This window comes from Rhinoraja longicauda, chromosome 7 (assembly GCF_053455715.1).
Source record: "Rhinoraja longicauda isolate Sanriku21f chromosome 7, sRhiLon1.1, whole genome shotgun sequence".
In the NCBI taxonomy this organism is placed as follows: Eukaryota; Metazoa; Chordata; class Chondrichthyes; order Rajiformes; family Arhynchobatidae; genus Rhinoraja; species Rhinoraja longicauda.
Genome location: NC_135959.1, coordinates 19,068,903 through 19,081,865, shown reverse-complemented (window position 1 = coordinate 19,081,865; position 12,963 = coordinate 19,068,903). Strand labels below are relative to the sequence as shown.

At 43.9% G+C, this 12,963-nt stretch overlaps 1 protein-coding gene across 1 annotated transcript in view; it reads left to right on the top strand.

Moving 5' to 3' along the window:
• itgbl1 (integrin, beta-like 1) overlaps positions 1-12,963 on the top strand; it is a 111,368-nt gene that overhangs the window by 52,850 nt on the left and 45,555 nt on the right. Inside the window, exons 3-5 of the mRNA XM_078403016.1 lie at positions 2,736-2,882; positions 7,040-7,162; positions 12,601-12,741. Coding sequence (XP_078259142.1) covers positions 2,736-2,882; positions 7,040-7,162; positions 12,601-12,741 — 411 coding nt within the window. The remainder of the gene's footprint in view (positions 1-2,735; positions 2,883-7,039; positions 7,163-12,600; positions 12,742-12,963) is intronic.

The window sequence follows — 12,963 nt, the reverse complement described above, 5'->3', positions numbered from 1 at the left end:
TTCCAGACTCTGCACCTCTTCTCAGAGGGAAGCAATGTTTTTTTCTGAACAGGTTGATGATGGTTGTAAGATAGTTGGATGTTGAGAATGCAGCCTGCACTCCCTTGAGCATTTAGATTATAGGCCATCTAATTGATGTGTGACAGATGATTAACGGGGTGCCTCGGGTGGAGAGAGAGAGAGAGAGAGAGAGAGAGAGAGAGAGAGAGAGAGAGAGAGAGAGAGAGAGAGAGAGAGCGCGTGAAATTGTTTTCTCTCATGGCTAACAGTTCAGAACAATGGAGCTGATCTTGACTCGAAACGTCACCCATTCCTTTTCTCCAGAGATGTTGCCTGTCCCGCTGAGTTACTCCAGCTGTTTGGAATGGAATGGAATATTTTATGGAATGGAATACTTTATTGTCACATGTGACAAGGCACAGTGAAATTATCTGCTTGCATACCCAATGTATACAAATAGCAGCCACCTATGGTGCTGACAAAGTTACAAAGCACACCAGCTCCTCCTTTTGTTCTCCCCCCACAGTGGTTCCCCCACGCCAGGTCCCCATTGCCCTTTGCTTTCCCTCCCTCCCCATTGTCCATTGTTCATTTTGTGTCCATCTTAGGACCTGAGGGAGGAGACTTTGGTTTTGTCAGGTGACTCACAGAGTCATGACAGCTCAAGTCCTTCGCCAGAGATTTCGGAACCAAAACCTCAGCTGATACTGCGGTACCGAGTAAGTGCCGCACTGCCGTAGGTGCTGCCCCGCAGCAGGAGGTCCGGCCGAATCCAAGCTGCACTCTCAGGTGTATGCAAGCAACCCAAGGGACAGGATTGTGAAGAAGGGCGAGGTGACCGAGGGGGCAGCACAGTGGCGCAGCAGTAGAGCTGCTGCCTTACTGCGCCAGTGACCCGGGTTCGATCCTGTCTTGAGGTGCTGTCTGTACAGAGTTTGTACGTTCTCCCCATGACCTGTGTGGGTTTTCACCGGGCCCTCCCGTTCCTCCCACACTCCAAAGACGTACAGGTTTTTGTGGCTTAATTGGCTTTGGTAAAAATTGTAATTTGTCCCTAATGTGTAGGATAGTGCTAGTGTACAAGATGATTGCTGGTCGGCGTGGACTCAGTGGGCTGAAGGGCCTGTTTCCACGCTGTATTTCTAAAGTCTAAAATCTAAAGGTGGTTCTCCCTGGCTCCTGGATCAATACTCACCCATCACTCAACAATGAAGCAGATGATCAAATGTGCTAAGCATAGGTGACTGTGACATTATGAATGTACTGATTTACAGTTACCCTGACTTACAGAAATCCAACTTCATGCAAATTCTCCTATGTACTTTAAAGCATTTTTCAAGCTGGTATTAATAATACTAATAACATGTTTTTGTGGTGTCTATTAATGATTGAATACAGTATATATACCATTAGTTTAATGATATGTGATGTCAGGGTAAGTTTTTTACACAGAGGGTGGTGGGTGCCTGGAATGCATTGCCAGGGGTGGTGGTGGGGGCAGATACAATAGTGGCTTTTAACAGACTTTTGGATAGGCACATGGATCTGCAGCAAATGGGAAGATACGATACGATAGAACTTTATTTATCCCACGAGGGAAATTGATCTGACAACAGTCATAAAACACAAAATACATGAAACATGAAATTGAAGTGATGAGTGGAACGGATAGGGGATGTGTAAAGATTGGGGAGGGAGGGGGAGAGGTAGTCAGTCTACCCCACACCAGAAAGGGGAGGAATTGTACAGTTTGATAGCCACAGGGAAGAAGGATCTCCTGTGGCAATATACAATAGACAATAGATGCAGGAGTAGGCCATTCGGCCCTTCGAGCCAACACCGCCATTCAATGTGATCATGGCTGATCATTCACAATCAGTACCCCGTTCCTGCCCTCTCCCCATACCCCCTGACTCCGCTATCATTAAGAGCTCTATCTAGCTCTCTCTTGAAAGCATCTGTACTGTTCATCTGTGGCATTCTGTACTGCATCTTGGTGGAACTAGTCTGTTGCTGAAGGAACTCCTCAGGTTGACCAGTGTGTCATGGAGGGGGTGAGCTGTATTGTCCAAGATGCTCTGCAGTTTGAGGAGCATCCTCCCCTCCAAGACCACCTCCCATGAATCCAACTCCGCCCCCAGGGTGGAGCCAGCCTTCTTGATGAGTTTGTTTATTCTATTGGCATCTGCGGCCTTCGCCCTGCTGCCCCAGCACACGACAGTGAAGAAAATGGCACTGCCTACCACCGATTGGTAGAACATCTGCAGCATCTTACTGCAGACGTTAAAGGAGCGGAGCCTTCTCAAAAACTACAGCCGGCTCTGTCCCTGCTTATACAGGGCCTCAGCATTCCTGGACCAGTCCAGTTTACTGTCCAGGTACACTCCAAGGTATTTGTACTCCCTGGTAAACTGCACATCCCCACCACTGATGGAGTCATGGGACAGGGGTGTTCCTCTCCTCCTAAAGTCCACCACTAACTCCTTAGTCTTGTCGGTGTTGAGCCCATATATCATGTACATAGATGAGATTAGTTTATCTTAGGATCATGTTCGGCACATAAATTGTATGCCAAAGGACCCGTTTCTGTGCTGAAGTTGTCTAAGTTCTTAAGTCTCTGGACCATGTTTTTGTGAATGTGATTGAACATGTTTGGTGGACTAATCATTTGAAATATCTGGGGTTGTTCCTGAGAAACATTGGACACCATCTGGTTTCTGTTGTGCTGCACCTAGGTCACGGGAGATGCGACTGTGGAAAGTGCAAGTGTGCCCATGGCTGGTTCGGTAATGCATGCCATCATCCCAAAACATGCAGCATTCCGAGAAAGCAGAGCAATGAAATGTGTCGCAATGCAGATGGGCTGATATGTAGCAATGCAGGTAAGGACAATGTCTCATTTTAATATATTTTAATCAAACTTTAAACATGTCTCTTTTTATGTGAACTTTCAAAATCATCTGATGAAAAATTACAGACCTGAAAATTTGATGGAAGAAAAACCAAAAACAAATTTAAAAAACCTGTTGTTGCTGGAAATCTGAAATAAAAACAAAATCTGCTGGAAACACTCAACAGGTCAGGCAGCATCTGTGGAGAGAGAAGCAGAGTCGGCATTTTCGGTCAGACACCCCAGAAGAGAAGTTGAATCCCAAGGCATTGATTTGGTCTCTCTTCTCACAGATGCTGCCTAGCATGCTGAGTGTTTTTGACATTTTCAGGTTTTGTTTCAGATTTCCAACGAGGAGTTTTTTGATTTGTATCAAAGCGATCTGATTGTTTTACAGAAAAAAAAAAATCCTCACGCCCTCCACAAAATGCTGTGCTGGTTTTTGAGAGATATTTAAATCATTTGACATAAATCATCTGTTTGAAAAGTTCAGCCTGCAGTATGTACTTACTGGAAACATTAAGGAGAATACCTGTTACAAAGAGTCCCTGCAAGGTATTTTTCCTGTGATGCATGCTTCTCATTTACAAGGAACACCAGACTTCAGCTTAGTTTTAGTGTATAATGTGGAGATGACTGTGGAAACAGGCCACTTTGACCATCCGAGTCCGCGCCAACCATACATTAATTCTATCCGACACACTAGGGACAATTTTTACAGTAGCCAATTAACCTACAAACTTGCACGTCTTTGGAATGTGGGAGGAAACTGGAGCACCTGGAGAAAACCCACATGATCACAGGCAACACCTGTAGTCAGGATCTAACCCAAGTCTCTGGCGCTGTAAGGCAGCAACTCTACCGCTACGCCACTGTACCACCCCACATCCTTCCATGAATAATCTATACTCAAATGAAACGATAAAATCTTTCAGTATCTTATGGATTGCTGATGGTTTTCTTTTGCTTATTAGCTGATAGTTTAAAAAAAACACAAATTTACACTGTAACTCCAGCAAATATGAGAAATTTTAGGTTTTGTATAGTTTTAGGTTTAAGCTTATTATTGTCATGTGTATCGATCAGATAGCATACAAAACATTTTGTATGCTAACCATACAACCAACAAGGTTTTGTATGCTATCTGATCAGATCAGGTAATACTACCCATAAAAACAATCAAGCAAAACTCAAGTGTAATAGGTAGAGCAAAGGGAAAGATATAGAGTGCAGAACACAGCTCTCAGCATTGTAGTGCAAAAGTTCCAAAGACAGTGTCCAAAGTCTGCAATAGGGTAGAAGTGAATCAGACAGTACCACAGCTTATGGAAGGACTATTCAGAAGTCTAAAAACACAGGGGAAAAGGCTGTTCCTGAGTCTGGAGTCTGGAAGTTTTCAAGCTTCCATCCTGCTGCCCAATGGGAGCAGGGGGAAGAAGAAATGACTGTGATAGGGCATCATTGCTTATGTTGGCTGCCTTTCTGAGGCAGCGTGAAGTATAGATGAAGTCAATATTGGGGAGTCTGGTCTATGTGATGGACCATGCTACATATACAACTTGCTGCAATTTCTTGTAGTCTTGGGCAGAGCTGTTCCCAAACCAAGCTGTGATTGATGCTCTTTATGGTTTTAAGAGTCCTAAGAGACATGCGAATTTCCTCAGTCTCGCGAGGAAGTAGAGGCATTGGTGTGCCTTCTTGGCTGTTACATCAATATGGTTAGTGCATGACAGATCATTGGTAATATTAATGCCAAGGAACTTGAAGCTCTCAACCATTTCCACTTCTACACCATTGATGCTGATTGGGGCCTGTAGTCCCTCCCCCACGCTTCCAGAAGTTGATAACTAGCTCTTTCGTCTTGTTGACATTGAGGGGAGTTTGTTGTCCTGACACCGTGTTAGGTATCTCCTTCCTTTGCTCCTCATCATTGTTCGTGATCTGGCCCACTGCAATGGTGTCATCCACAGTGGAGTCAGTGGGGACTGAAACGCTGATGTGCAATTGGAAAATATTGCTGAGGAATTTCACCCTGGGCAGAGAAGTACATTGTACTCTCCCTCTAAAATACAGTTCTGTTGATGTCAGTTAGAAAATAAGTTTTAGAAACAGAATAACTGGCTCTTCGACAGGATTGAGATTTTTGCAATATTTCCACTTGGATGACAGATCCGCACTGTGACACCAAGAATTGAGCCAGGAATTGCAAAATTATATTTTCAATCATGAATATTTTATGTGCCTTCGAATGAAAGATCTAACGCTTCTGCCTGCAGCCAAGGTCAAACAGGCTCTAATTGTTGCATGTTCTTTGATTAATCTTGTTGTTCAGCAAAGTTGTGAGCATTGGTTTAATCTGACGAAATGTCACAAAAGAACGACCAGGTGCATCCAAATTTTGGACAGGTTGTTTTAACTCTTTACTGGTTGTGGCCACAACTGATAAGCTCAGCATTTTTTGTCCACTCCCAATTGCCTTGAGAAGCTGGTAGTGAGTTGTCTCCTTGAACTGCTGCAGCCCGTCTGGTGAAAGTGTTGGGAGGGAGTTCCAGGATCTAGACCCAGTGATGGTGGAAGGCCAGTGGTATATTTCCCAGTTGTGCTTGTGAGACTTGAAAGGTTGCAGGGGGTAGTGATTCCATACACATTGCCACATACAGCAGAGACACATTGCAGCAGACATTTTATGGACAGTGAGCTCCCAGAAATGCTGATATGATGCTGATCTTAATCCGTTTCAGTAATCATTGTTGAAGGTTCAATTATGGCACTGGGTCATATGGAGTACTTCCAAATTCTCCTTTAAAACAGTTGCCTGGCATTGACTTCTGTAGATTGGTTATTTCCTACTAACCAGTTGTAGTGCTTGTTAGTAGTTGCTCTGCCTAATATGCGATATATATTACCAAGAGCTTGCTTACGTAGGGCAGTTGGAGTAGCTGTTAGTCGCTGTGACATCTTGCAGATTAATGCTGTAAGTGGACTTTAATAAATGTGTGTACGACTCCACTCATTACAACTTCCCCACCTGAGCCACTCAGCCTCTCAACACCATGCCAGTGTTTATACTCCCCTATCCCCTCATCTGCAATTTCTTGCGGCCTTGGATGGAGCTGTTTGCAAACCATGCATCACAGCATGGTTTGGGAACAGCTTCCCAATTGCAGAGAATTGTGGACTTGGCCTAGACCATCACGCAAACCAACATGTGTAGGAAAGAAAACTGCAGAAGGTAGACACAAAATGCTGGAGTAACTCAGCGGGTCAGGCAGCATCTCTGGAGAGAAGGAATGGGCAACGTTTCGGGTCAAGACATTTCTTCTGAAGCAGGGTCTCGACCCGAAACATCACCCATTCCTTCTCTCTCCAGAGATGCTGCCTGACCCGCTGAGTTACTCCAGCATTTTGAGTCTACCTTCACCGCAGACCAACATCCCTTCCATTGACTCCATCTACACTTCACGCTGTCTTGCCAAGGCCACCAGCATAACCAAGTGCCAGTTTCACCCCGGTCACTCCCTCTTCTCCCCTCACCCACCTGGCAAGAGGTACAGGTTTGAAAATGTATATCTCCAGATTCAGGGGCAGTTTATTCACAACTTTTATCAGGCAACTGAACCGTCTTCTAACCAGCTAGAGTGCGGTCCCGACTTCCCATCTATCTCATTGGAAATCTTTGATTTTTCTTCAATCGGACTTTATCGGACTTCATCTTGCACTAAATGTCGTACCCTTTATCCGTTATCTGTACACTGTGGACGGCTTGATTGTAATCATGCATAATTTCCTTTGACTGGATAGCACGCAACAAAAAGATTTTCAATGCACCTCGGTACATGTGACGATAATAAACTAAACTAACCTATCTCCTTCATTACCATCTCCCTCTCTCTCATTTTTTTTATCCAACTTCTCCATAAAATTCCAAAGAATTTTCCAAAAATCAAAGATCAAGGATCTGAGTTGGAGTCAGTGCCAATGCCATGAATCATGTTTTACAACTCAGAGAGGATTCAGAGAGGGGAAGGCCGTGGTGTTCAGAATTTCTGATATGTTTTGTGATTAGACCAAATTGTGTTTGATTTAACAATCTATTTTGTAAGAGACGGTGGGATTCATGCAGACAATTATACGGTTGATGTTTTATAGGCACCTGTCACTGTGGAACCTGTGTCTGCAGTAATTCTGACACTGACAAGTTTGTCTATGGAAGGTTTTGTGAGTGTAATGACGAAGATTGCATTGACGATGAAACCGACGAGATTTGTGGAGGTAGGCAACTATGCCCTTTTCATTTTACAGTTCACAATAATCACCAAAAGCAAAACTGGAACTTCAGAGATGGTATTGAATATAACTTTCATGTTTTAGACCAAGAGTTCTAATCCTACCATGAAAACTGTGAAATTTAAATTTAATTATTTAAATAAACCTGGAATAAAAAAATTTAAAAAGCCAGCCTTGGTCACAATGACCATTAAACCTCTTGATTGTTGTAAAAAAAACATTTTGTTCACAAATGTCTTTGATAGAGTTATACAGTGTGGAACCAGACCCTTTGACCCAACTTGCCCCATCACCAACCAACATGCCTATCCACACTAGTCCCACCTGTCCGCGTTTGGCCCATATCCCTCAAAACGCATCTTATCCATGTACCTGTCTAAATGCTTCTCAAACATTGCAATAGTACCTGCCTATCCTACCTCCTCCGGCAGCTCGTACCATACACCCACTACCCTTAGTGTAAAAAAGTCACCTCTCAGTTTCCAATTAAATCTTTCTCCCCTCACCTCAAACCTATGTCAATAGACAATAGACAATAGGTGCAGAAGGAGGCCATTCGGCCGTTCGAGCCAGCATCACCATTCAATGTGATTATGGCTGACCATTCTCAATCAGTACCCCGTTCCTGCCTTCTCCCCATACCCCCTGACTCCGCTATCCTTAAGAGCTCTATCTAGCTCTCTCTTGAATGTATTCAGAGAATTGGCCTCCACTGCCTTCTGAGGCAGAGAATTCCACAGATTCACAACTCTCTGACTGAAAAAGTTTTTCCTCATCTCAGTTCTAAATGGCCTACCCCTTATTCTTAAACTGTGGCCCCTTGTTCTGGACTCCCCCAACATTGGGGACATGTTTCCTGCCTCTAACATGTCCAATGTCCTCTGGTTCTCGATCCCCTACCCTGGGCCAAAGACTCTGTGCTTAAACCAAACCTATTCTTGTCACGATTTTGTACACCGCTATAAAATCACCCCTCATCTTCCTGCGCTCCAAGGAATAAAGTCCTAGCCTGCTCAACCTCTCCCTAAAGGTCAGGCACTTGAGTCCTGGCAATATCCTTGTAAATCAGCAGAGACGGAAATCTGCCATTATTGGGCAAAACACGAAGTGCTGGAGTAACAGGTGTTGTTTCAAGTCAGGATCATTCATCAGACAGATTCTGAATTAGTCTGAAGATGGATCTCTGCTCAAAATGTTACCTGCCCATTCCCTCCATAGCCTGGTACTGCCTGAACCATTGAAGTTCCCCAGCACCCTATGTTTTGTTCAAGGTTCCAGCATCTGCATTTCCTTTTTCTCACCAATCTGCCATCGTTGCCTAGTTTGGTTGATATGTGATTTCAGACCCAGCAATATTTTTTATCTGCCTCCTCAGTTCAGGGACAATAGGGGGTGGACAATAAATGTCACCGCCAGTGGCATCCAGAACTTGTGAGTGGATAACAAAAGGTTGCATAAAATGGGAAGAAGTTGAATTATTCAAAATAAGCTTAATTAGGTTCTTTTGGTGTGTTTTTTGTGTATTCCTCTACACAATGCAACTTAAATCCTGACAATACGAGTTTGCCTACACTTTTTTCTGACCTTTCAATGATTGACAACATGTTTGTGTCATTTTGAAACATTGCATGGGCTTGATTAGATTCTTGGCAGTGTTTGTGAAAATCCTGCCCTTTTCAACATTTCACTTGATGCTCAGGTGTGAATGCACGTTGAACTTAATTATTATCAGAGTTACAGTCGTACAGCCAGAGAAGACCCCATGGTCCATGCAATTGGGAATAGAACATAGAACAGTACAGCACAGAAGCAGCCCATAATTTCTGTGTTGAACATGACGCCAAATTAAACTAATCGCCCCTGCCTCCATGTGATCCATATCCTCCCATTATCTGCATATCCATGTGCCTATCTGAAAACCTCTTGAATGCCACTATCATATTTGCTTCCACCACCACCCCTGGCAGCGCATTCCAGACACCGACCACTCTCCGAGTAAATATATTTCTCTATTCATCTCATTTAAATTTTCCTCTTCTCAACTTAAAGCTATGCCCTCTAATATTTGATGTTTCCATGCCAGGAAAAAGGTTCTGAATGTCTGCCTTAACTATGGCTCTCATAAGTGTGTAAACTACTATCAGGTCCCCCCTCAAACCTCCAGAGAAAACAATCCAAGCTTGTCCAACCTCTCCTTATAGCAAGGATCCCTCTGAACTAGGCAACATTCTCGTAAACCTCTTCTGTACCTTAGAATATGGAACATTGAACTGTACAGCACAGGTACTGGCACTTCGGCCCAGAATGTTTTTGCCGAACATGGTGCCTAGCTGAACTGATCTCATGTGCCTGCAAGTGATCCATATCCCTCCATTCCCTGCAAATCCATGTGCCTATCTAAAACCTTCTTAAACGACATTATCGTATCCACCTCCATCACCACCCACCGCTGGCAATATGTTCCTGGCCCCCCACCACCCTCCATGTAAAAAACTTGCCCTGCACACCTCCATTGTATTTCCCCTCTCTCACCTTATAGCAATGCCCTCTAGTATTTTGGACATTTTCATCCAGGGAAAAATGTTCTGACTGTCTATCCTATCTCTGCCTTCATAATTTAATATATTTCTATCAAGTCTCTCCTCAACCTCCGACATTTCAGAGAAAATAATTCAAGTCTATCCAACCTCTCCTTGTAGCTGAAACCCTCTAATCCAGGCAGCATTCTGGTAAACCTCCTTTGCACCCTCTCCAAAGCTTCCACATCTCTCCTGTAATGGGGCAACCAGAACTGTATGGAATACTCCAAATGTGGCCTAACCAAAGTCCTATAGAGTTGCACCTTCTCCAATGCCTTCCCAATCCTTCCTGTAATGGAGCGACCAGAACAGCACACAATACTGCAAATACTGCCTAAGTTTCAAAAAACTGCAACATGACTTCCTGATTCTTATGCTTGACCGATGACTCGACTGATGAAGACAAGCATACCATACACATTCTCCACCTCTCTATCTAACTGTATCTTCAGGAATCTTGGACCCCATGATCTCTCTGTACATCAGTGCTATTAATGGTCCTGCCATTATCTGTATACTTTACCCTTCCATGTGACCTCCCAAAGTGCAATTCCTCACATTTGTCCAGGTTAAACTCCATCTGCCTTTTCTCTGCCTTGATCTGTAACTGATCAATATCATATCATATATCATATCATATATATACAGCCGGAAACAGGCCTTTTCGGCCCACCAAGTCCGTGCCGCCCAGCGATCCCCGTACATTAACACTATCCTACACCCACTAGGGACAATTTTTACATTTTACCTAGCCAATTAACCTACATACCTGTACGTCTTTGGAGTGTGGGAGGAAACCGAAGATCTCGGAGAAAACCCACGCAGGTCACGGGGAGAACGTACAAACTCCTTACAGTGCAGCACCCGTAGTCAGGATCGAACCTGAGTCTCCGGCGCTGCATTCGCTGTAAAGCAGCAACTCTACCGCTGCGCTACCGTGCCGCCTGTTATAATCCTGCTGTTATTTTAATATTCTTCTAAACTTGTTAATTTTGGCAAAAGGTAGATATCCAGCCCTAACTCTATCTCAGTTTGGAGCAAGATTAACCATTCATTTCACACAACATCTAACTAGGTCTCCGCTTGGACAGATGTTGGGGAGCCTTAGACTGAATATAGAAACATAAAATCATAGAAAGATAGAAAATAGGTGCAGGAGGAGGCCATTTGGCCCTTCGAGCCAGCACCGCCATTCATTGTGATCATGGCTGATCATCCACAATCAGTGACCTGTGCCTGCCTTCTCCCCATATCCCTTGATTCCATGAGCCCCATAGAACTCTATTTAACTCTCTTTTAAATTCATCCAGTCAATTGGCCTCCACTGCCTTCTGTGGCAGAGAATTCCACAAATTCACAACTCTGGGTGAAAACGTTTCTTCTCGCCTCAGTTTTAAATGGGCTCCCCTTTATTTTTAGACTGTGGCCCCTGGTTCTGGACTCCCCCAACATTGGGAACAATTTTCCTGCATCTAGCTTGTACAGTCCTTTTATAATTTTATACGTCTCTATAAGATCCCCTCTCATCCTTCTAAACTCCAGTGAATACAAGCCCAGTCTTTCCAATCTTTCCTCATCTGACAGTCCCCCCACCCCAGGGATTAACCTTATGAACCTACGCTGCACTGCCTCAATAGCAAGGATGTCCTTCCTCAAATTAGGAGACCAAAACTGCACACAATACTCCAGATGTGGTCTCACCAGGGCCCCATACCTGCTGAAGGACCTCTTTGCTCCTATACTCAATCCTCTCGTTATGAAGGCCAACATGCCATTAGCTTTCTTCACTGCCTGCTGTACCTGCACGCTTACTTTCAGTGACTGGTGTACAAGGACATCAAGGTCTCGTTGCACTTCCCCTTTACCTAATCTGACACCATTGAGATAATAATCTGCCTCCTTGTTTTTGCCGCCAAAGTGGAAAACCTCACATTTATCTGCATTATACTGCATCTGCCCACTCACTCAACCTGTCCAAGTCACCCTGCAACCTCCTAACATCCTCTTTGCAGTTCATACTGCCACCCAGCTTTGTGTCATCTACAAACTTGCTAGTGTTACTTCTAATTCTATCATCCAAATCATTAATATATATTGTAAATAGTTGCGGCCCCAGCACCGAGCCTTGCGCCACTCCACTCTCCACTGTCTGCCATTCTGAAAAGGACCCGTTTATTCCTACTCTTTGCTTCCTGTCTGCCAACCAATTCTCTATCCATGTCAATACCCTACCCCCAATACCATGTGCTATAATTTTGCTCACCAACCTCCCGTGTGGGACCTTATCAAAGACTTTCTGAAAGTCTAGATACACTACATCCACTGGCTCTCCTTCATCCATTTTACTTGTCACATCCTCAAAAAATTCCAGAAGATTAGTCAAGCAGGATTTCCCCTTCATAAATCCATGCTGACTTGGACCAATCTTTTTACTGCTATCCAAATGCGCTGTTATTACCTCTTTAATAATTGACTCCAGCATCTTCCCCACCACCGATGTCAGGCTAACTGGTCTATAATTCCTAATTTCCTCTCTCGCTCCTTTCTTGAAAAATGGAATAACATTAGCTACCCTCTAATCCACAGAGTTAATTCCCTTTTTAATCTTTTTATACTCTGGTGTGCTAACGTGAGTGTATGTAGGACATTTGATGACATCGGTTACCCTGGGTAACATTAGTTGATCTAGTTAAGGAAACAGCTGGATGTCATTTTATTTGGGTACCCCTTGCAAAGAGTAATTGCCAACAATGACTCAGTAGTTCATAAAGATACAATGAAATGCTGAAATGTTCTGAAGTTGTGATTTCTTTGCTTTTACCCAAATATTTCTTGTGGTTTAAGGCCATGGAGCGTGTTACTGTGGTAACTGCTACTGCATGCCGGGTTGGCATGGCGATAAATGCGAATATGAGTGTGACATCAGCCCATGGGAGGGCAAGAGGAGGTGCACGTCACCAGGTGGCCAGACGTGCAGCAGCCGAGGTCTGTCTTTCAAAACAGTTCAAGTGCAAAAAAATGCATTTGGTGAATATTGGAAATTATTGCCAATGATGTCACCAGCCCTGCAATGATTAGTGTGCTGGGAATGATGCAAACACCACCTAATGCAGCTCAGCCCTGCCATTTCCTTATAGCACCTAAAGACTCTTGTTACTACTGAATAGGAAGACATTGCAAGGCTATATTGGAAGCACAAAGCTGTTA